The 24,696-nt window shown below is 41.6% G+C and overlaps 1 protein-coding gene and 3 long non-coding RNA genes across 10 annotated transcripts in view; 1 reads left to right on the forward strand and 3 right to left on the reverse strand.

Moving 5' to 3' along the window:
- LOC119144491 overlaps window positions 1–4,536 on the reverse strand; it is a 33,428-nt gene extending 28,892 nt beyond the window's left edge. For both annotated transcript variants that reach the window (XR_005103149.1, XR_005103148.1), the window contains exon 1: window positions 3,037–4,536. This is a non-coding gene — a long non-coding RNA (uncharacterized LOC119144491). The remainder of the gene's footprint in view (window positions 1–3,036) is intronic.
- GRB10 (growth factor receptor bound protein 10) overlaps window positions 1–24,696 on the forward strand; it is a 149,187-nt gene that overhangs the window by 37,848 nt on the left and 86,643 nt on the right. For all 5 annotated transcript variants that reach the window (XR_005103144.1, XM_037379970.1, XM_037379967.1 and 2 more), the window contains exon 2: window positions 726–823. Coding sequence is in view for 4 of the 5 variants with exons in the window: in XM_037379970.1 (XP_037235867.1) it covers window positions 773–823 (51 nt within the window). In the remaining variant the exon portion in view is untranslated. The remainder of the gene's footprint in view (window positions 1–725; window positions 824–24,696) is intronic.
- LOC119144493 lies at window positions 5,285–6,807 on the reverse strand. Its single transcript, XR_005103150.1, has 2 exons — window positions 6,765–6,807; window positions 5,285–6,039 (listed from the first exon to the last, which is right to left on the reverse strand). It is a non-coding gene; the product is annotated as an uncharacterized LOC119144493 (long non-coding RNA).
- LOC119144490 lies at window positions 20,532–21,950 on the reverse strand. 2 transcript variants are annotated; one of them, XR_005103147.1, is made up of 2 exons: window positions 21,840–21,950; window positions 20,532–20,914 (listed from the first exon to the last, which is right to left on the reverse strand). It is a non-coding gene; the product is annotated as an uncharacterized LOC119144490 (long non-coding RNA). The 2 variants fall into 2 exon arrangements; XR_005103146.1 differs by having other exon boundaries at window positions 20,532–20,917.

Genomic DNA, 24,696 nt, shown 5'->3' on the forward strand with positions numbered 1-24,696 from the left:
ATGCTGCCTTTTGTAATTTTTAGTTCTTTAGTTATACGCAGCTCTAAATACGCTTGCAGTAGATTTCTTTTCATGCTCTGCCTGATCACAGAAGCGATGCTTAAAAGAAACACCACTTGCTTTGCAAAGTTGCTGCTAATAATCACTCGGAAGAGGAGATGCAAGACGTGTAAATGCAGATTTGCATGGGGTGCCCTATTTGATACATTGGGTGAAAATAAAGCCACGAGAGAAAAGACAGGCGTGAAAGGGTAAAGGGAAAAAGTTGCTGTGTAACTAGCATTGAAAGCTAATGCTGCATAATGATCTCTATGATATTATGCATCTTTTCGAACCCAAATGATTCTCTGACAAATGGTTGTCAACTTAATTAACTCCCAGATTTCAGTGTTTGCTTTCCTCAGTTGAAAACATAGCCTCAGTTGGTGAGAGCCAATCTTCAAATGGTAAGAGTCCAGGTGTGAAGAGATGCTTTCTTTTTTACCTGGACTGTGGAAATAAAGAAGGGGCCATCCAGCCTGAGAGTTGGGGTTTTGAATGAAATATCAGGTTGAATGTGTTTTCTAGGCTACAGACAGCAAATGTGCAGATTTGCTACTCGAAACTGATACAAATCCTTGTCACCTCCTCTTGTTCTTCTCTGTCTTCCCCCTCCAACTGTTTTCAATAATAAATTGATGAAATGTCTTCAGTATGGTTTCTGACAGTTTGTTTGTACTCCACAGGTCCTGTGAAGCAGTAGATGTAATTTGAAGAAAATTTGAAGGAACAAATGGCTTTAGCTGGCTGCCCAGACTCCTTTTTACATCTTCCTTATCGGATAGTAAGTTACGAAACTGCATGTTCCTGTCAGCTTGTAGCATCATATTGCTGTGTGCCCATGATTGACTGTGCATTCAAACTTTTCATCAAACTGCTAATAGCTGTCTGGCAATTCTCTGGGTTTTGCTAATGTTTGGGAACAGAGCCTCGGCTACCATCCTGTATTCAAGACCTGCCGCTGAAAAAATTGGGTCACTATTATATACTGATTAAGACTTGATATCTGTCCTCAAAATAGCCAGTTCATATTTGGGAGAATGCACCTTCCCTTAAAAAAAAAAAAAAAGGGGGGGGGGGGCAGGGCGCAAGCTGTGATGCCATTGAAATGTCTTGCACCAAAAATTATCAATGTTTGCTGAATGCTGTATTTATAGGAACAAAGGCAGATTTCTTATACTTGGTTAGATCCTGTGTTTGTCAAGTTGTTAGGCTGTAGCTAAGCAGCCAATATGGCATATTACAAAGAATATATTAAAAAAACCCAACCCTTAGCTCAATTCAAAGGTGCTAGGCAAAAATGCACTTAGAATTTCTTTTTTTTTTTTTTTTTCCCCACAGAGCTGTGGTAGGCATAATATATGCTTTTTATTTTTTTATGGAACTGCAAATTTGTTGTTTCAGGGATGGCCTGTTTTTTGCTGTTTTTTCTCTTGTTTGTAGTATGCTTACCACTCTCGGGATTCAGCTATGATTTTGGGCCCTGCCCACACAAATAATTAAACAGAGTATCATGTGACATTGAAATCTTTTTCTCTTTTTCCCAAGAGAAACATTACTGGTAGTGATTACTACAGTCATGCTACTTATCTGAAAGACAAGCAGAAGACCAAACAAAACCAACAACAAGATCCCCAGCAAACGTTTATAGGATTTATACATCTGTTTTATAACATGACAACTTAGGATTTTTTCACCAACAGGAAACTTCAAATGAGTTAAAAGACTAATGTTAGTATATGCTGGGCTGTCAGTTGAATGTACCTGAATGCTTTTCCTGATAACAGGAAAAACATAACAGTTCCTTTATAACTGCTTTTGCAGCTATAAAAATAGAATGGACTTTGAGAAACCGGGTGTCCTGAAAATCTGTTACTATACGTGGATCTATGATTTTAAAAGAATATGTGAATAGATGTGCCTGGACTTCGTAATTTTGATGCACTGTGAAATTATGCTTCCAATTTATTTAGAGCATCATCTGAGTCATGATGCAAAGCTGGGGGAGTGGAAAGCTATGTAAAAGAAACTTGAGATTGTAGGCAGTCATTTTTGAGCTGCAATTTCTTCACTGGATGTCAAACTTTCTCATGAAAATAGTGTCTTTAGTGGTTCATAGGCAGTAAGAACGTGAATTTTCTGTGGTACTTCCCCTTGCTCTTCCAAAACCTGTAGTCAACAGACTAGAAGTGTTAAAGCAACATGGGTGACTTAACAGGGAGTCACTTTCCCACCATCTTGGTTATTTTTCGTTGTAGCTTACTGTGTGTTAACTATCCTGAGTGCTTGTAACTGGTTTAAAGACTAGCTTTGGAAGCCCATTCACAACTACTGTGCCTTCTGTCAGAAGTGAAGTTCACATTAAAAAAAACCCTGAACATCTGTTTTTCCACCCCTACTAAATCTGACTTAGAAGCTTTCATCAGCTTGTCTTTCAAATTTGGCTACAGTGCCAGTATTGTGTTGGTAAAGGGCTGAAAGAAGGTTAAACTAAATATGCTCTAGATTAGAGTGTGAAGACGTATTCTATTTTTTCAGTACACTTTCTGACACTAATATGAATGGAAGGCTATAGAGAACATTCCTCCAGAGTCCCCAGGGTTGGGACCTTAATGCTGTAACTTCAGTGTTTAGAATAAATTGATGTGTTGGAGACTGGGATTATGTTCAAAGCAGACAGCAAAAGTGGATAAGTGAATACACGCTACAGAATATCCTTTAGGGTGCCTTGCTGCCAACCACTCTACCTTTCCTTTTTGTGTTTTTGGGGAGACAGGCAAGTATAGATCTCTGACTTTCTTACTGGGCTCTTTGTTTGGCACATTTGCTGCTTTCAGAAGGTTTTGGGTCTTGTTTAAGAGCTTTTTTTTTTTTGGTGCCCCCCCCCCCCCCCTTTTTTTTTTTTTAACTTTCTCTGAAGTTAGCACATAAGCCAGTTACACTGAGTGTATTCTCCCAGAAACAATCTCTAGCTTTGTGGAAAAAAATTGATACTACCTTTTAGTGGCTTTCAGGAGCCCTTTCCAATTTCTCAAACTCTTCAATAAAAATCCGGCAGTGAGAATTGGCAGTGTTTGTCTTCTGTTCCTGGAAATTCAGAACATAGTCCCAGAATTTCTCAGAAAAAATGGGATGATTTACTGTGTTTCCGTTCTTTTGCAATCTGTAGTCACAACAATATTTATGCGCAGTGATTTGAACTCTTGGGGAAGTTTTAGTTCTTTAACCCTTTGATGCATGAATTGTGAAAGTCTCACTGACATAAGTAATGGGTTTTTTTCTCAGTTTCTGAATATAAAATTCTGGGCATGCGGGAGTGTTCTCTTCATCTTCTATTTTCTGCCTTCCATTTATTTTCTTATAACCAAGATACAGACATGACTTTAATAATTAATAGAGTTTGTTTTCAGAGAGCTGAATTCTTACTAGTGAAAGGACATGTTCACATCATACTCATCTAACTTGGCATAAAATGCACTAAAAGCACTTGGTCACGAAACAGGGAGAAAATAGAAATTGTTTTCTTCTGTGTGTACAGAGCTGTGGATTTCAGGATTGCAACAATCCTCTTGATGAGATGAGAGCAGAATACTGCACATCATACTTCAGAAGCATTGTGCACTTCAGGAGTAGGGAAGTAAATACCTAAGAATTAATGAGTTAGAGGCTAGCTACTATAATAAAAGCTTCCTTTAATGATGTCAGATTTGTGGATCTGAAGATGATGTACTGCTGTTACTACAAGGGTCCCATGGTTTTTTGCCTTCAGCTGGAAGAACAGCTAGGCACAGATTCTCCAGGTTTTCGTATGGCATCCTTGTTTTCCGTAAAATGATACAGTAAATTAGAAGACACCTTTGGAGGTAGCCTGATCCAAGTCCGTGGTATACTGAGGTTATGTTTGTTTTCCTAAGGTGCTTCATCTTGGTGAATGTAGGTTTTTGGGAGACTTACTTTTTATACTTTCAAGGGTTGTTTGCTTTGATTGGGTGGTTAGGGAGAGTTTCTGTTTTGGCAGGGAAAAAAAAATGCTTATATCTCTTAATGCAGAGTTGCCTTGGAGTATACTGTAGTCCTCATCCCTGTGACATCTGGATGCCTGCCATGTGACTTTGTTCAATTCCCAAGTGGCAGAGATAAGTCTGTTATATTCAGTGTTAATATAGGTATACATGCTGCTGTCCATGTTTGGGTGAATAAAATGTCTTTTGCCCTAAAAAAACACAGCATGAAAAAAACAAATTGCAGAATTTCTGTCCAAGTAGACTGAAAACCTATGTGGGAAGGGCCTATGTTTCAGCCCTCATTTTCTGCCTGACACTGTTTGAAAACCTTCATTCACTTAGCTATTGACAGTTCTTTGTCAAGGCTATAGAGATCTTGACCCTGGCTGGGATGCCAGATGCTCACTGAAGCCACTATTGCTCACCTCCTCAGCTGGACAGGGGAGGGAAAATATAAGGAAAGGCTCCTGGGTTGAGATAAGGACAGGGAGATTACCAATTGCCATCATGGGCAAAACAGACATGACTTGGGGAAATTAGTTTATGACTGATCAAATCAAAGTAGGGTAATGAGAAATAAAAATAAATCTTAAGAGACCTTCCCCCCACCCCTCCCTTCTTCCCAGGCTCAACTTCACTCCTGATTTCTCCACCTCCTTACCCCAGCAGCGCAGGGGGACAGGGAATGGAGCTGTGGTCAGTCCATCACACGCTGTCTCTGCCGCTCCATCCTCCTCAGGGGGAGGGTCCTCACACTCTTCCCCTGCTCCAGCGTGGGGTCCCTCCCATGGGAGACAGTCCCCAATGAACTTCTCAGTGTGAGTCCTTCCCACGGGCTGCAGTTCTTCACAAGCTGCTCCAGCATGGGTCCCCTGCAGGGTCACAAGTCCTAACAGGAAACCTGCTCCAGCATGGGCTCCTCAGTCCACAGGTCCTGCCAGGAGCCTGCTCCAGTGTAGGCTTCCCAGGGGGTCACAGTGTCCTTCAGACATTCACCTGCTCCAGTGTGGAGCCTTCCATGGGCTGCAGGTGGATATCTGCTCCACCATGGACCTCCATGGGCTCAGGAGTGACAGTCTCCCTCACCACGGTCTTCACCCCAGGCTGCAGGGGAATCTCTGTTCTAGTGCCTGGAGCACCTCCTGCCCTCCTTCTGCACTGACCTGGGTGTCTGTCTGCAGGGCTGTTGCTCTCAAATAGTCTTACTTCTCTCTCCGATGCAGTTGTGTGGGGTTTTTTTCCCCCTTCTTAAATGTTATCAGAAAAGTGCTACGACTGATGGCCATGGCCAGTGGTGGGTCTGTCCTAGAGCTGGCCGGCACTGTGTCTCTTGGATGTGGGGGAAACTGGCATCTTCTCACAGAAGCCATGTCTGCAGCCTCCCGCTACCCAAACCTTGCCACACAGAATCCCAATACATGATTTTTAAGAATCAAAATAAATGGCAGTATGATTTATTCTCAGTAGGTTTAAATGCACAAGGATACTGCTTGTGTAGGATTTGGCCCAGAGTTTGGAGTTCTTCATTGTAACGGAGCAATATGGAAGGACCAGAGTGTGAAAGCAAGCTTTCAGTCCTTGAGCACAGCTGAGTGAAAAAGCACCAGAGGCATTATTGCATTGCGTCATTCTTCTACATATTGTACGAAGAAATGAAGCTGAAATGTTGCTACTGCCAATGCAGAAAGTCATCAGATTTGTGAAATATGGTGTCAGTCAACAGATATTTTGTTGATGATGCTCTTGTTTTAACAGTTTACATGTATGTGGTGTAGAGGGTTGACGGACTGCAGCAGACATGAAGTACAAAGCAGTGAGAACATTAGTGAATATTTTTGCAAGTCATGTTGCCTCCAATATGAAGTTATGAAATCTGTCTCCCTGAGTGCAGACTGCAAATGTTTTTTACAGATAGAGTTGATGCTGCTTGGTAGTTCTTGTTGAAGAGCAACTGGATCTGGATTTCTAGCCTCTCTCTCTTTTTCTTGGGAAAAATCTGTTTAAAAAATTGTACCAAAAGCAGTTATTTTCACCAGCATTGAAGTAGAAGTGTGGTGCTTACCTCTTTAAGAGGCCATTGGGAGTGCACTTGCCCTCACTGTTACATATCATCAGAATACTGTATATGAAGCAAAATGTCAAAGAAATTTGTATCTCACACTAAGCTTTTATACAATTGATTAGTTTCCCTTCTTACAAGAAATACCCATCAATTGTCTTTTTTGCTGTACCAGTTTACCTTTCTACAATTCCAACTGAAAGTTTGTACTTTACTGTTTGCATTTCTACTTTTGTATTCTAATTCACACACAAGTTCACTGGCAAAACATGAAGTGTTTTTGAAGGTGAATGCAAGCAAGACATTTCAAGGGGCTAGGTCCACATTTTTCAATTATAAGATTTTGTAACCCATAAGGGAAAAAAAAGACTCGAAGCACCCTAATGGTCAACCATACCATTTACTGCTACCATTGAGGAAACAATATATGTATTTCAAATCAAGTGAGGAAATTTAAAGAAGTTTAATTTTGCATCTTCCAATTAATGGTTTCATGCTCAATTCTTGAACCTATCTTTTAATCTTACTATGTCATTATATACAAGCAGTCTCATAAATTTGTCTCTTGATTTAGCTCTGTTTTTCATACATGTTTAAATCTACAGTTTACAGTTTTATTTAAAACAAAGCTGAAGGGGAATCTTATGAATGTATAGAAGTACCTGAAGGGAGGGTGCAAAGAGGACAGATCCAGGCTCTTTTCAGTGGTGCCCAGTGGCAGGACCAGAGGCAGCAGGCACAAACTGCAACACAGGAGGTTCCCTCTGAACAAGAGGCAACACTTCCAGTCTGTCACCCTCACGGTGAGCGCTGACACAGGTTGCCCAGAGAAGTGGTGGAATCTTCATCCTTGGAGATACTCCAGTGCAGTCTGGACACTGTGCTAGGCAACTAGCTGTACGTGGTCCTGTTTGAGCAGGAGGGTGGACTAGGTGACTTCCAGAGGTGCCTTCCAACCTCAGTCATTCAGCGATCCTGTGAAAATCAAAAGCAGCAGATCTCTTCAGGTTCTGACTTGTGTGCAACATTAAAATGCCACTTCCAGATTGTAAAACCACCCACGTTGATAAAAACAGACCATATTCTGGTGTTTTCTCACGAAACTTCATGAGACCATTTTGAAGTAATGGTAGAAATCAGTTCAGCAGACTATAGCACCAAGCTAAATCCTGTATATTTTTTTTTCTTATGAATGGGATCTTTTCCAAATGAGTAAATATTTAACAAGCTGTTTACCAACTGGTTATTTTGGAGAACTACCAGTCTAAGTGTTTTCACGTTAGTAACAGCTCTCGCTTAAGAGAAGTTGATGTACCAGTCCTAAGACAGCTTCATACTTCAGATGTCTGTGTAAATATAAGAGAACAGAAACTTGAAATATAAGAGAGTGCAAGGTTCTTGTGGGTTGGTTTTTTTCAAATTTGCTTTGTTATAGTCAACTGGAATTATATTATTGATAGTTTGGGGTATGTGTGTGTTTCATGAACCTTCCTCCTACAGATGTTCTGTGCTCTACATATGAGTAAATAATAAAAACTGGAGAAGTTTTGTTTAGATAGGATTCCTGTACGTTTAGAGCTGTCACTTTTCAAGAAAGTGCTGTGGCTGAGATAATTCTTGGTGTTGCTGTCCATGCCAGTTGGCTCAGGACAGGCCTTTTCTATCCTTGGAAAAGGCCAGAGATGTAATGTTGTTTTATACTTAAGTATTTCCAAGAACTACATCCAGATGCAGACCTTGGTAGAAGTGCCCAGTAGATTTTCTTGCGTTACACAGTCTAGAGGGAGACTGTTTGATCAAAGGGCGGACAGTATTTCATAAGCACTGATGATATCTTCTTTTTTTTTAAAAAAAAAAAAAGAGGGGGGGAGGAACCCAAACAACCACACCACAACCAAAATCCTGTGATTCTGCATGAAGTTGTTTAAGTGTAATCAGCTCTGTGAGGAGAATTTTTCTGTTTCTAGAAGTAAACTGTGGGTACAGTTTTCAAACTTTATTGTTAGCGTGATGTCTCATGGCAGGGGTCATTTTGTTTATACGTTTGCAGACCATCTAGGTGTAATGCTGCAGCTGAGTCCTGAACTGCAGCTGCTTATTCAAACAGGAATGGATAGCCTAAACTCACCATAGCTTCAGCAGTGAGGCACTTTGTAAAGTTGGGGATAGAACCATAGAAGGGTTTGGGTTGGAAGGAACCTTAACGCTCATCTAGCTCCAACCCCACTGCTGTGGGCAGGGACATCTTCCGCTAAACCAGGTTGCTGAAAGCCCCATTGAACCTGGCCTTGTCCACCAAGTACTAGCTATGACTGAAAAGGACCTTCACTGCTTCTTTTGCATCCTCTTAAGAATTTTTCTTTCAGTTTCTGATACAATGATACAAAAAAAAAAAAAAAAAAATCCGAAAACTTCTCCCTAGGTTCCCACAAAATTGTGCCACTTTTCAGGTGTATCTGTCATTCCTAGCATCGCAGGTGCATTCCCTTTGTGGAGATGTAAGATGGAGAGTGTGGTATGGGACAAGGACTTTGTTCTTGAAGGATTTGCTTTGCTTTTTCAGGGTGGAATTATACCAAATTGATCAGCTTTCAGGAATCCTTCATGTAGAAAGGGCCAGATTATTGGTTTTAATGGCCTTTTATTCTAGGTAGTATTGATATTTTAATCTGAGGCATTAAGATACAGTGTTTTTCTTTCTGGTTTTGAAAGAACAACAAGCAATCAAAGGTAGGACACAAATGCCCAGCAAAGCTTTCAGGCTTTACTGCTGTTTTAAGATAGCCTTGGCTTGTGTACTGGTAAGACTAGTGTGCATATTTGAAATTCTGGCCTGTACAATGAAAAGACAAGCCCTCGGAAACAGCCAGTGGTTTTGGAGCATGCTTGTTCTTTGCAAGCTGAATGTTAAACAATGACTTAAGACTCTACTACGCACTGGCTGTAGCTCTTGATGTCTTACATGCTGGCTCCATTTTTTGACATAATTTTGGCAAGTGGGGGAACCTGGCAATCCTTCATGCTAGAGGCCTTAGCTCTAATAAAGCACTTTGGTTATTAGCACAAGTAAATAGTTGTCCATTTGTGCTTCATTAATGCATATTAGTCATACAGTAAATACTGTCATGCTGGCAAGTTCCCCAGAATACTGAATACTTCTACATAGTTCAGGAGGGGGTTTCTGACAAAGTGGTGTTGGCACCTTTCTTGCAGAAGTTCTTGAGGCTATTAATGTAGGAGAGTGACAGACCATTATTTCAGCTCACAAGAGTTTTTGTAAAATTGATACCTCAGTGGAGGCAAAGAAGTATTTTTGGTTGATTTTATACTGTTGCAGTAGATCCTTCTCAAGTTTGCAGTTAACTTTTCTACAGTCTTCAGCTGTATCTGAGGCAGATTGCTTGTTTTCAAGGGAAAATAATTAGATACTCTAAAATCCCTTTAAGATTGTCCAATAAAATTTTAACTGTATGTTTGAAGAACCTAGCATGTGCAACAGTATGAAGACATCAAAAGCTAAGCACAATGATCCATGATCTGTGTGTTTTGGTTTCTTCAGGGAGAAGAACCTTAATAGAAATGGTATAAAATTGTGAGCTGAAATGTCAGGTATGACTTGTTCTTTGGAACAGCCAGCATAGATGTACCAATAGTTTTTTTGTCTTTCATGTGCCTGGTAACGACTTCAGAAGGACTCGCTCCATAATCTTGCAAAAAACTGGGCAAGGCTGACCAGCTTCTGGTTCCTCATACCTCATCCTTGCCCATTTTGAAGATGAATGTGGTTTCTGCCTCTGCAGTCATCAGGAACCTCCTCTGATCAGTGATTTATTTTTTGAAGATAAGAGGGAGTAACCTTGTAGTGGTATTGGCCAGCTTCCTTAGCGCCTTCTAATGCATCCCATCTGGTCTCAGGGCCTTGGTCCAGTTAGTGTGTGTGATCCATAACCTTCCTTTTCTGTGAGTAATGGTTCAGTCCCCCAGATGCTGACACTGTGCTCAAAGAACTGGGAGATGCGAGGATGAACTTTACTAGAAAAAACTGAGGCAAAGAAATCATTGATCTTTTGTGACCTCAGCTGCTGGGTCTTGTACACAACTGAGCGCTGGGTAGACTAATATTTGCCATCCATTTGCCCTTGCTTACCTGTAGAAGCATTCCTTGTTTTTTCTTGGCATCCTTTGCTTGTTCCAGCTCTTCTGCTTGGGAAGTATCTCTATATTCTTTCTGCATAATCTTTTCCTGCTTCAACCTTCTCTACATTTCAGCATTTGAGCTCAGGCAGGAGTTGCTTGTCCATTCATCCTGGCTTTTTGCTATTCCACAGTGACTTTCTGCATGCCAAAATGGACCATTCTTGAGCTTTGAGGAGGCTGACCTGGGAGATCAGCTTGTTATCCTGGGCCCCCGGTCCTTCAGAGTAGTCTCCCATGGGAATCTGGCAAGCAGATCCTTGAGCAATCCAAAAATCTGCTTTCCTGCAGTCCAGGACTGTAATTCTTCTAGTAGGCTTGCTCCCTTTGCTTACGCTTGTTACCTTCATCTCAGCATGGCATCAGGCTGCCATCAACCTCTGCCTCCCCAAATGGTTCTTCTTTGTCCATGAGCTGGTTTTGCTAGCTGTTTGATGAGGCAGAACGCTTCCCTGGTTAGCTCACCAGTCACTTGCAACATGAAGTTATCTTCAGCCCACTCCAGAAATCTTTGTAGTGTCCAGTGCTGGCTGCAGCTGCACTATTTGCTTGTGAGTGGGTTAGAAAAGTGTAGTTGATTTGTCTCCAGTTCTTCCCCATCCTGTGCACCTGGCTACAAAAATTGACTTGTTTGTCAAGGCAGGTACTCTGAGTTGTCACTTTCTCCAAGACGATGGGTGCCTCTTTTGGAAACAAGCATCGAGGTGGAAAATGAGGGACTTGACAGTGTGACAGAGGCAAAGAAGGACCAAGGGGTGCTAGCCAGTAGCCTAGGTATCTCCTGGCCCACGTCTGTCCTTTGTGGCTTCCCAGCCAAGCTGTTGATACCCAGTCTCCTGTCATGGCACCCTCCTGCCTTTCCTGGTGTTTTCTCTCTCTCCTAAGGTTTATGTCCAAGCGGGCTGTCTCCCATATTGCCTTTTCTGAGGACCTACGGCCAGCCATATCTCCCCAGAACTATCCCTGGGACAGTGTGGAGAAGCTCTCCCCTCATTAAGTGGCTTGTGAGCTTCCACCCTCAGGTCTGACTGGTGCTGCTATCCTTTGGCCATAAGTGCTCATAGCTCCAAGTCATTTGGTGGGGATGGGCATGAGACACTAGGAGTCCTGGCCAGATGTTCACCTTTCCTCTCCACTGGGGACTGGGGGGCCTTGCAGAAGAGATGCTGCCCCCCCTCCTCGTGCCTATGCGTGAAGAGGCGGTGCAGGTCACGAAGTAAGGGCTGACACAAGCCTTGAAATGCATGAACTGTTTTATTGATTGCAAAGAGACTGTGCCTAGCCTGGCAAGGCTAGCATCTCCCTTTCCTTTCAGTGGGTTTTCTATCTCCTCTACCCCTCTGGCAGGGACCTGAGCTGTCCAGGATTTCCTTGAGTGGTTGTGTGCAGGCTGGTGCAAAGTAGTGCTTGGGGGAGCTTGAGAGAAGACATTTTGCCCTTCTGGGAAGGAGATACTGCCTCTTTCTGGAGGATGGCAGTGATGGTGTCAGGAGGCAGTGACTGTACCTGTGACATCCACCTCCGTGGGCTTTCTTTCCTAATCATCCTCTATAGGCTCTGGGTCTCCTGCCACCTGGTTGATTGAAGCCGTTTAGTCCTGCACAGTCCTTCTGTATGCTTTTGCCCTGTTCTCCCTCTGCATATCCTTCTTCTTCCAGAGCCCTTCTCTTGGGCTCATTCTTCTCTGAAAAGCCAGGAATCAGGAACTGCTTGGCAAGTCAGGAGTGCTTGCGGCGGTTACTGTGCCATGACCACTGTTGGAAAAATTTCTGCAGAAGGTAACTCTAGGATCATATGTTACATATACGTTCTTCAGTGTCTTTTGTTATTCGTACTTGTTAGATCACTTCATGTGTTTGATCACCTCCTGAATGTAACAGATAGCCATTTATTAAAGCAGCTTACAGCATGTTTATCTGCCCACGTGTGCATGCTCAATTGATATGATTTTTTTTTTTTTATTCCTTTTTAAATTCATAACAGACTCAGACTTTTTCAAACCAAATACTGATGCCAACATTTGAGGTAGTGACCTTAAGCCTTCTGTAGCTGGAGGCACTTGCAGAGCCTGTTCTCTGAATGTGAGTTAAGACCTTAGAGTGCCCCTTTTCTCTGCTTCTGACCCTACAGAAGTATAAGGCAGTGTGTTGTAAGTTTGATGGGAAGAATGCCTTCCTACATGTGTGCTGATGAAATTTCTGCATGAAATATATATTTATTTATTTTCCCCCTGACATGAACAAATGGTTAACCAAGTGAGCTAAAGATGTTCTGAAAAACACATCTCTTGCAATCTTGTTTTTTCTGGAGTCCTTTATGTCCTCAAAATTATAACAAGCTGCTGGCTGTTGAACATGAATTGGCTGGATGGTTTAAGTCACAAACCATAACTGCTATGCTGGATGAGAGCAGGTTGGAAAAATAGTTTTGTGACAGCGTATCTTTTAGAGCATGACTTGCCCTGGAGATTAAAATAAACTCAAACCCACAAGACCAGAAACTTCTCATTGACTGACCCACTAGCATCTTCTGGAACAGGGATATTGGCACAATAACATGTGTTATTAGGATGCAAGATTACACACATGCTATCAATATCGTGGTGGTGTGCTAATGAACTCCCAAGTAATTTGCTACAGTTAATTTTGTTGTTTTAGTTAGATGTAATGGTCTTAAGTTCAACTGTATCCAGAAGGTGGCTTGTTCCTCTTGCCCACAGCTTGCTGCCAAAGCCTAGTTCAAAGTTTTTTCTTCCTTATCCTATGGTTGTTTGTTTGTTTTTTTTTTATCTCTGGTTTGACTTTAATCTCAGCAGGAATCTTTTCCACTACCCTTATTTCACAGATCTACATTTTTGGGTTAGAAATAATAGCTCAAAACTAGAGGAAGTAGTATAATAAATACCGATTGTGCTGTAAAAGGTACCACCCTGAACTCTGGAGTTGAACACCATCTCAGCTGAAGCGTGGTAGCTGCTCATGTGCAAGCTTCTAGCCCCTTGAACTGCAAAGTAAGCAAGTCATATTTCCCCTCCACCCTTGCCCGCCATCTTCAGCTGCAGTTTCAGGGAAGAGAGAAAAGTGTTCTCTAAGCCGCTTTAATACTGATTGAACAGCGGCTCATCTGATTGCATCCTGTCTTCCTTGGAGTGAAGAGTAGAAATCCATTTGCAGAAACATTCTCGTGGTTAGTAGCTGTAGTGGTTCAGCATTGCTAAAGCCAGTATGTTCAAAGGTTGTGCACATGGCAGTATTGCAACTGTGGAATTTCTTGAACTTTTCATCTGGCTGACCAGCTTTACCGTCCCTGTTGAAATCTCTCCCTGTTTGGAGACCCTGTACCAGGGCAGGTCTTGTTTGGGGTTGTTTGCTTGTTTTGTTTCATGCGATACCTTAGCAATTTTTGGCACACCAGACATTCCTCCAGTAGCGCACTGGCAGTTAGGAAAACTGATCTGTTGAGGCCTTAATGTAGCCAGCATTCAGAGGATTTCTGCAGAATTAAAGCAGCTGCTGCTGCTAACCACCTTGAAGTGTTAGAGTGTGTGTTCTGACATGCTGTGGGTAACTTTGCTGGATGTATCCAGTAAGCATTAGCAAGAAGTGGGGAGAAGCTGTACAAAATAAGTGGTCACTTGACACGCTTATGCTGTGAACAACTAGTTATAAAGCAAAACAAAACAAAAACAAAACCTTCCAAGCAAGAAGAGGTGGTTGACGTGCTTGCTTTTAGCAAGCAGGTTTTTTTCTGAGTGCCAGTTTGTGCAAAACCTGAAGATTTACACTTTGTATTGGGCTTTCCTGGGACAGCTTGCAACTTTACATGTAATCTGTTACTGTTTAAATGCAAACTACTGAACTTTTGCAAATTTCTTCCTTTAGAGAATGTTAAGTCAATAAAGGTTTTCCGATAAAGCCGTCTTGATGCAGGATAACTGGTAGAGCTACCTGCAATTAGCTCACTTTCCTCAAGGAGGGGAAAACATGGCAGTCTCTACATTTAGATAGATAAATAAAAACATGTATGTTTATTAATACTGGAACAAGTGTAGCAACTAAGCACATTTCATATTTTGCCTAGAAAATCAGACAGGAATAGATAAAGTATCCAGAAGACTCAGAGAAGTAGGCTAAAAACTACCTTTGACAGTAGTAAAATCCAAGCAGCTCAAACTAGTTACTTCTTTTTCATATTCTGGTAAGGCCTCTGAAGTTGTAGAAAATATTGCAAGTTTCTTTAATTTTGAGAAATGGGTATGAGACACTGGCGCACTGAAATATCCAGGATAACCCCTGTTGTTAGTCTTAGCTTAATTTTTGTTTTGTTTTCTATCCAACTGTTGTGAACTGACAGTTTGTACGTAGGCAGCACTGCACCATAGTTTGTATTAGAAATATTGTCCAACTGTTGCTAATACTTGGGGGCAGTGACTTTACGAAGTCTTAACAGAGGATCGCTTTTGAGGATGATTTTTTTTGTCAGTTTGTTGTTTTTAAAAACTTTTGAACGTCAGTGTGAAAGGTGCGGTGATTTTCTTAAAACTATGAAGGTCAAATGAGAGTCAAATGTGATTAAAGGAGGAAATGCAGAAATAGAGGTATCTTGGTTTATTGGTAATAGTCGGTGTTTTGGTTTGGTTGGTTTTTTCTGAGGGCTTGCAAAGTAAACTATTACTGCATTGTAAGCAGTACAAAAGGCCTATGTTTTTTAAGTACCCATATATTGTACACTGTTTCTTACACTCCATTATTATCTTTGCATAAATTATGTTACTGATTTGCTCTGAGAGAATGGGGCCCTGTGGTTTGGTTGGGGAGAGCACAACGATCTATTCCAATACAAGTTCTGATGCTGAGTTGCTGATCATAAAAAGGCATAACTGTTGTGCTTTAGAGACGTGTCTGATTTCTGATATGATGGTTTGGTTTTTTTTTTTTAATAGGTTACAGAGCTGTCAGCTGTGGTGTATAAATCTTTACCCCATATCTGAGATTCTTAAATATCTTAATTTTGGTAAGGCTTGATGTTCTGGAGATGTGTAAAGAGTTCGTTCTGTATCTAACTGAAAACAAGTCACCCGAACTACAGACATCCTTGTCTGAGGTGGGCAATTAGTTCTGGGGCAGATTGCACCATGTAACAGGTAAATGGTTCTTTATCTAAGCAGAAAGGTGTGTGGTTGATATAATTAGGATCATAGGTTTGATCAGATGGGATAGCCATTTCTAGACCTAGTTAATTACTTATATAGTGCCAAGGATCACTCTTCAGGGAAGGAGGGAGGGGTATCAAGTACACCCTAAATTGCAGCAATTGAGGAAAGTGGCTAGAAAGTAGAGAGATAAGGTCAGTATTGCTGATAGTTGAAGCAAGTAAGGATAGCAAAGTAGTCTTGTATGATGTTGTCCAACATGACACTCAAAATTCATCAGACTTTCAGTTTGAAGATCTGAAGAATAGTTCCATTAGCAACCTGAGAGGCACTTTGCTTGCTGGTGTCCGATGAATTTTAATGGACTGTGTGAGCACAGTGGCTTTTGCCCCACAGGAGGTTTATCATTTTATCATTTCTGTTGAGGGCTGTGAAGAATCATCTTCACCCATCAGCCTGTTCAAACTGTCAGTTTGAACCTGAATCATCAAGAAGACAAAAGGGTATGACACTATTGTCTTTAAGAAAGCAGACCCACATTCAGATGAGTCAAATTCCTTTGCTCTGTTTCATGCTGCTTTCATTCCTTTGATAGAGTTTCATCAGTCCTCGAGTTTTCAGAGCTGCCTAGTTGTAAGGGCGCATACACACAAATGTAATTTATCTAGCTGTGGTTACTGCTTCTCAAAGTGCAGATATTTGAATATCTATTCTTGAAGAGAATTCACTTGTAAGGAAATAGTTGTTCCTGAAACCTAGGTAGCATTGTCCCTTCTATACCTCCTGCCTCGCCCTGAGACACATGAACGAGTTGCTGCAGTGCCAGATCCCAGAGTCCACCAGGTCATCTTTTCAAGCACTAAGCCTTCCAAGGTTAATGCAGGCCATCATTAGCCTGCACTGGGACAAACTGTCCGAGGCGGTTCACAGAACGTCTCCCATCCGCTTGGTGCAAGGGTGCTGTCAAAACCTGACTCCCAAAGCCAGTGTTCTTGGAAGCAGCTGGCCAGCAGCACTGCTATAACTGGAGCTCTAGTAGTTTTGATGCCAAGTAGAACAGACGAGCTACCTTACATTTCACAGGTCTAAGCATGGGGAGGGCAGTGTGTTGAAAACGATCAAATATCCTGTACTTTCTTTCTGTGTGTTACAACTTCCCCAGTAAGAACATGTGAAGATTTGGGGTTTTTTTAGTGCATGCTGAAAGAAAATAATTTTGAAGACACTTTCTCAGGATGAACAGGTGTATTAGCAGGTGTGACATGCTGAAATTTTCTATAGAACTTGGGTACAAATATTCCCGTTACACTTCTTTTCATCTTTCCAATGAGGAAGGAATCTACTCTGACCACGCACTTCAGAATCTTGGACAAAACATAGGAAGTGACCCTGGTAAGGGTTCTTGAATAGGCTAAAGGTTTTATGAGCAACAGCACATCATTACAGGTTGCATTACTCCCTTAGATTGCAAAAGCACCATCCAGTATAATAGTTAACATGTATGGATCACTAAGTTTATTAGAGCCTTGCTGTGCTTTTAACTCTGTTTAAGTAGTGTAGTCTATTAAGTGTCAGTTCTTCGATAAGAGAAGCATACAAAGTATCACTGAAAAGCCTCTTTAAGAAGAAAAGGAATATGCCATATTACTTTAGTTGATACATTCTCAGGGTAACAAAACACATTTTTCCTGTTTAGTTCCTATTGGTAAACAAAATTCTCTCTCACAGAAAACAGATTTTTCAGGGACTTTGTTGATGGAGTCAGTACTAACCAAAACCAGAGAGCTTGGAACATGCAGTAAATTAGGGTTTTGGTAGCTTTTTCAGTGGCACTCCCTTGCCAGTGAGTGACTTACTATGTACAAGCTAAAGATATGTTATCAGGATCTATAAGCACCAGCAGAAGAGAATTTCCATATAAGCATGTAATTTTCTACTGTGAAGAATTTCCTAATATAAACTTCATTTATTCAGTGGTGCTTTGTTGAAAATGAACCTAGTTTATGTTTTAAAAAAAGAAACAAAGACATTTCATCAGAAACTAACTGCTTCATTTTTTGTAAGTGCTTTCTAGCTAAAGACAGCTCTAAGAAGTGATTGCTTTCACCGAGAACCTTATGCATTTGTTTCTTTTCTGTATTTCAAGACTTTATTTTAGCTGTAAACTCTGTAAACCGTCTCTAACAGCCACAGTGGTTTTAGTCTCATTAAAAATAGAACAAAGCTTTTAGCGTTTCTAAGCCTGTCAGTTGGGATTCCCGCCTTGCTAGCTGATTAAAAGACAGCAACCATGATGCATTGAATTTTCTTCTACCATAATAAATGGCAGTCTGGTCCAGAAAGTGCACACTGTGGAATATACTATCCATTTTCTCTGTGCAGAGTACTGGGAGACAGCTAAGTTCTTGCAGAAGCAGTTAGTTTCTATTAAGAGAGGACTGCACATAGTGAGAGAAATTTAATTTGATGTAGTTCATGCCCAATTCTGGGTACAGTATTATTTAAAACTCTGATAAAGCTAGCTGTGCAAAGACCATCCTAGAGAAGCTGAATCTGTCATGCTATCCTGTATGCATGCTGTAGAAGTGCATTGCTGAAGCTGTCAGTAACATGGTATGCTCCTTCCTGCCTTACTGCAGAAAACCCTTTTATGAATAAACTGCTGCTACCAGATACTGTAGGAGTTTGCTAATCATGGTCTAACTCTTGCTAAATTAGATTTTCTTGATTTTTTTTTTTTTTTTTTTTTTCTGGGGGGTGGGAGGGTAGGGGTGGGGTGAAGAGCCACATTTAAAAAAAAAAAAAAAAAAAAAGCAGCAACTAGATAGTAGGTAACAGCAGGTTTTGGTGTGGAACAATACTGCCCAAATAGCAGTTGCAGTGCAGGTAATAACAAGTCACATATCTGGTAAAACTCCTTACAATAGATCTGAAACACCTTCAGATCTGGCTTAGCTGTAGCAGTGTATTGTATAACTGTATCAGACCCTGTATTTAAGAAAGCTTTTTTCCTTGATGTAGGAGTAGAAGCACTTTGCTGACTTGGGGCACACAGACTATGGGGTGTTGGTGTTGACAACTGGGTCCAAACCCCCATTTTTTTACTGAATTGAAGGACTATCTGGTCAGTGGGTTACTGAAACCCAGACGGGGGTCGGGAGAGAAGTTCCTGCAAGGTCAGACTGGCAAGCCTTTCTGCCTTCCCCTGTATCATGGGATGTAATATAATTCCTGTGATTCATTTAACAAATTCCCTGCCACTGCAGAGACACAGACCACGGGCGCAGGTTTGTCTTGTCTGTCAGTCTCATTTTCCTTCTTTTCTTTGCTAATTTCTGGTACACTGTGTTTCTCTTAGCTATTGTATATGTTGCATGATGGGCTGGTAAGTCTGCTGAGGGTTGTATGAATGTGTGTATAGCAATAGGTCTGTGCGCCCTGCCAGGTCATCGCATGTTTTCAGTGATTTGCGGCACTGAGGGTCGGAGGTGCTGCAGTGTGTCGGGAAGAATGTGCTGCTGCCTTTGCGACTCCCACAATCACGAGTTGGGCTTGTTTGTTCCTGGTCTCTAGGGTTATCGCACTCAGTCTTGACAGCCAGTACTGTAAAATCAGAAGGCTTCGTGTAGTTAGCAGCTTTGCTTCTTTAGGAGAGAGAGCCTGACTTTTGACAAAACTAAGTGGCTTTATTTTAAGCCCTTGTTTGTACAAGCTCTCTTAGCAATGGGAATGCTAAAATTCTAGGTTCACGGTTACTCTGTTGACTTACTGAGCCTTTCGTTTGGCTCTTACCTAGTCAAATTACTATAGTTAAGACTCAGGAAACCTAGTTACAGGTCTTTAATTATGTAATATGTGGGTTGTCTGAGAATGCGCTTTAAAGTTTTTTGCCTAGTGTGCAAAGCCTGTTTTTTCTTTATTTCTATGACATGTTAAGCACTCTGGCAGAAGAGAGTAAAGAGTATGAATTGTGTTTTGAGTAAACTTGAAACCATTTGCAAAGCAGTGACTTTGGACAAAGCCAAGAGCCTTGCTCTTCCCTCACAACGGTACTTGGGACAGATTTCCTCAGTCTCTGGGTTGTCAGTAAGCTGAAAATAAGTTGTACTGGTAGGGGACTGTGTTTCTGCATTTAGCCACTAAGAAGCCCAGTGACTTTAAATCTTTTAAGAAAGGAGCATCATATGCATTACTAATTGATCTGGACTGTGGAGTTTGAATTAGAGCTTGAACATTCATCTGGATCTGTCAGGTGGATTTCTTTCTGTAATAATAGCCTATGTGTTTGCCTTCACAGGGCTAAAAGTAAAACTGAGTGACAGAACAGAAACTCTGTGTATGGCAGTGGTTACCAGTAAGCTATAGGAAAGCTTACTTAGATGAACAGTACTTAAAATAATTCTCTTCTCCTCCTTGGGCATTTGGTGCTTTAAGTAATCCAAAGCTGTAAAATATGGTAATAAAGAAGCAGCGTATTAGAAAACAATGCACAAAGTTACTGGACATAAATGCAAATAGTCTTTTGTTTGGGAAGTGAAGAACCATATGAAGCAGTCCTCAGAAGAAATGCTGCCTAATCTGTTTATTGCCTAAGGAAATTCCAGAAGCATGCTAAGAATGGCAGTACTGGGTCAGATAAAGAAATGTTTGTCTACCTCAGTGTCCTTCATTTAAGAGCAAGTTGCAGATACAAAGAGAGAGTGTAATTTCTCAAAGTATCCCCTTCTTGCTTCTGGAGCCTGGAGCCGCGTCCACTCTTTCACAGCCCTTGGGAGTTACCTCTTCAGTGAATCCTAATAATTGGGGTTTTTTGGAAACCACTTACGCTTGAATGCTTTGCAATAGTTTCCTCGGTCAGTGCTAGCAGAAGGCACTTCATTTTACTTTACACAAGTTGCCTGAACAGGGTAAAGCTAAGGTGGCTCAAGTAATGATTTGGCTAATTTTCTCTTTACACTCGACTGGTTTTAAGACATCTACCTTGGCGTGATAAAGTGGCACCACCAGGTAGGTGGCAGGAGTGCCTCTGCAAACTGAGGCGTATCTGCCTTGATAGTCTTCTAAACCACAGTAGGACCCATCAGCACGTCTGACTTGATTTTATGTTGTGCTGGACAGTGTACAAACATCAGAAGTATGTCATGATCTTAATTTGTCACTGTGGGACTGCTGGCATGAGTACGCGTGACTCCTGCTCAATTGAACCTTTTGTTCAGGGGCATGGCTGTGTGGGTTTGCAGACAGCTACAGTAAATCCAAAACCAGGGATTGTTGTCTTGGTGGTCTGGATGTCCTCGGTCTGGCGGTGCTCCCAGGAGCTTCCGAGAAGCTGTGTTGCCACTTGTAGCTTTCCTTCATCTTGCAAACTTCCAGTGACTGCTGAAGTTAGAAAAAGTTGAAGCCTTCAGCAGAAGGGGATTTCCAGACCTCTTGAGAAAGCTGCTCTGTCTCTGCTAATGTCAGGCCCTTCTTAGTCACAAAGAAAGAGAGAAAAGGGATGTATAGGTGTTACTTTATTATTTGTACTTTCAAATCTGCTTCCTCCCTTCTCTAAGCCCTATTTACTGTAAGATTATCCTGAATGACTGACTGGATAACCTTTGAGGAGGGAACCAGGATGAGAAAAGCAACAGTAAGAGCAGTAGCAACATGCTGGTCAAGCCTAATAGTGCTGCCTTGTACTGATAAACAACTGTTCTGAGCTAAACTGCAGGTGAGAACAGTAGTGCTTGGAGCCGAAGAAATGATTAAAGAGCATGTGTGCAGACAGCAGAGCTGCTATAGTATGGGGGTGTCTGACGATCTGATTAAAAGACCAGATTTAATGTTTTCTTTGATAACTGAAATGCTTATCATGCTAGCAGAAACAGCAGCAAACATTGTGTGTCATAGTTGAAGGAGTGGAACTTGAAAGGCTTGGTTATAGATTGAAAAATAAATCCACATTGTCCTGGTTACTGATATGTAGAGATAACACTGTCTGTGAGTGGACTCTGGCTCTTAATGGGATGCAAGCAGGTCGCGTTTTGCATCATGCAATATAGGTTTGTGAAAGGACACTGAAATCTAACCTGTAATGACAGTGCATTTGGCTATATGAAATGCTAAGGTTTTAAAGGACTCTGTAAAAAATAAACCCTACTTCTAGATCCTTCTAGAACGCTTGCTGGTTACTCGATTAAATCATCCTTGCTTGCAGACACTGACTGACAGAGAAAACAGTACATGCAAACAAGTCAGTGAGGACTAATGCTCAGCTAGCTTCTAAAAATACTACAATAGCTGGATGGTACAGTAAGTTAAGTAACATGCTTTAATTTCATATTGAGAGCATTTATTGGAAGAGGAGGGAGAGCTGGGGATTAAAACATGGAGCAAACACATGACTTACCAGGTTTCAGCAGCCGCGGGGGGGATGGTGATGGACCAAAGCAGGTGCCCACCTTGCTGGGGGCCTCGGCCCTGGCTGGGAGCTGGAGCCCCACAACAAAGCCACTGGCACAGAGCAATTATATAACTTTCCCCACAACAAAGCCACTGGCACAGAGCAATTATATAACTTTTTTTTTTCCCTTTCTTCTTTTAACCTTGTTCCAGTGTCTGTCTGATCTCTGCTGCAGCTGGCCAAGTGCCAGCATTTGTCTGTGCACAAGGGATGCAAACACATGACTGGACGGTCATGTGAAACTACTCTGAGCTCTTTAAATCACGCCGCCCTTACCTTTTCTCCTCCGCTGCCTGCATTGCTTTAATAGGTGCGGCTTTGTTTATGCACAGCTGTTGCTTTGCTTTAGCACCTGGGTTATGCTGGCCCTTGGTGCTCCAAGGAAACCTTCTGTTCTAGGCTTTGCCTAAGCTTGCAGGAGTGGTCTCTGGACCTTTTGGGGCAGGGGTTTGCACCTCAGGAAACAAGCGGGGGTGTCAGCCTTGTGGGGGCAGCATCTGGCAGGCATCAGTCATGGAAACCTCTGCTTCTAAACCCTCTGGTGTATCATACTGAGACTTTGGCTTAAGCTTTGGGAGTGAGGCCTGGGGGTCTCGGCATCTTCTGGTACAGCTGTAAGGTGATTCCAGAAAGGATGAATCCTATTCCTGTAAATTACTGGCAATTGCTAGTTTTTTTAAAATAATAATGTTTTAATTGCAGAGTTATGGGCTTGCAGCCAGCTGTAAGCCTGAAATAAGGTCGTCTTGATCAAGTGTTTGTGTGTTACTGGTGTGGGAAGCCCAAAGGTAAAAAGATGCATCTTGGCCACATCTCCTCCTCTGTTACTACATAGTACTGCAAACATCTTGGCCTCCTCTGGGGGGACTTTCATGTCTTGGGACAACTGAAAATAGATGTAGGTGTGTAAGAAATGGCTTATAACTGTTCTACTTTCTGTTTCTGTGGGGATGCCTTGTTGCTCTTCCCAGCTGAGAGGCACTATGCAACTGTATCCGCGCATTGGATGTCCAGACTCGTTCTGGGATGTGGAACTAATGCTGCTAAACTGCATCAGTGGGGCGTTAGCTACCCATTATGAATAGGTGATGTTGAATGGCATGGGGGGGAAATGCACAAGGAAAGCTCTGCACTAGGAAGAAGGATGTTCTACGGCTTTGTTCTCTGTGCTTGTGATGTTCACCTCTCAACCCTTGTACTAGGTTTGCAATAACTGAAGAGCAGTTGACTTCAGCTTTTAAGTTTGGACTGAAACTTTTCCTAGGTAAACATCTCACCCCTGGTATCCTTGGAGCCCTTGAAAGAATTATGCTAAACTTTCTGGGGAGCAGGCTCTTAGTTTTGTACGTGCTTTCTGCTTCCTGCAGTGGCCTTCTCGTGAGGTAAATCTCAAATTTCCTTTCTGAAGTTTTAAATTCAGATGACAAGAGCCAGGCCAATGCTGGCTGTGTGGTATCCCAAAGAAAATGAGACTCATCCAGTGAAAGTGACTAGCACTCCAAAAGCGGTAATAAAGTTAGGATGTGATACCCTGTGATTCAAGGGATTTGACATGAGGTGGGAACTCATGAGTTGCTTTTGTTCTTAATGTATATTCAGTTAGCTCCAGTGAAGGGGGTAACAAATATTGCCATGTTTCAAAAAAAGTAAAACCAAATACAGTCATGCTGATAGGAGGTCTGATATTTTTTTTTTCTGGATTCCTAAGAACGAACTACAAAAACTTGTGTGATTACCTAGACTTGGCTCATGAAATAACAGCCAGTGTTGTGAAAATCAGTGGTGAGGATGTGAAGAGCTGTTAGAGGAAGTAGCCAACACAGAGGCAGAAGGCTGAGTGGTCCCAATTGTATCTGGCATAGATGGATGGATGCTATATGTATCTTAGCATATATTGTTTACTTCTGTAAACCTCCCTTAGTCATACCAGTGTTGGCACGTCTTGCTTTACAAAAACCTGTGGGTTTCTGAATTGATCCCTGATGGTGAAGGCACTCAAGAGCGTTGCTTGAGTACTTGAATCAAAGCTCAAGTATCTGCTGTTTGAGACAGTCTCTCTGAAGAAGAGAGAATTTATTTTATATTCTGTACGACTATATACAGTTCTTATTCCCAAACATCACATCCACTGCATTTTCAAGTGTTAGCATAGATTCTGTAAGCTGGAAATGTTGGGCTGAGAGCTCATGGTTGCATATGGTTGAGTTGCCACTCACTGTGTGCATATTATTGCTCTGCTGTAATTACATTGTCAGTGCCATGAAGGTGGTTCCTATGTTTTGACATAAATGTGGGTCATGCTGTTGTGTATTTATGCCACACTTTGGGCACAGCAAGAACATGTATACAGTCACGTAGATCACTGCAGCACAGTTTATGGGCAGTGATACGTTAACGTAGTCAACTTTATGCACTTGCTTCTGTTTTTCCCTACCCTACCCTTAAATGGTACATGCAAAGGTATGCCAACTTCATAAAACTGTGTACCCGCTCTAAATTTCCTTTTTATACTTCTAAAACTGTGTGACTTGTCTTGCTTTTTTGTTTCATTTTGTTTATATTTCAATTTTCCTGCTTTTTCCTAGTTGTCTTTTTTGGCAAGTTCTGTGAGAAACCATGATAGTGTAGACTTAGCCAAATTCGGTCTGTGTTAAAACTTCTTGAAACCTGATCCTGTGAGAGTTCTAGTGTGTGTATGTATATCTATATATATAAATAAAAATATTACAGGTTGGCATCCAGAGCCATGGATGTTTATCTAAACTGAACTTCGGATTCCTCTTGAGGTTTGGTAGTTCACTAC

This window comes from Falco rusticolus, chromosome 3 (assembly GCF_015220075.1).
Source record: "Falco rusticolus isolate bFalRus1 chromosome 3, bFalRus1.pri, whole genome shotgun sequence".
In the NCBI taxonomy this organism is placed as follows: Eukaryota; Metazoa; Chordata; class Aves; order Falconiformes; family Falconidae; genus Falco; species Falco rusticolus.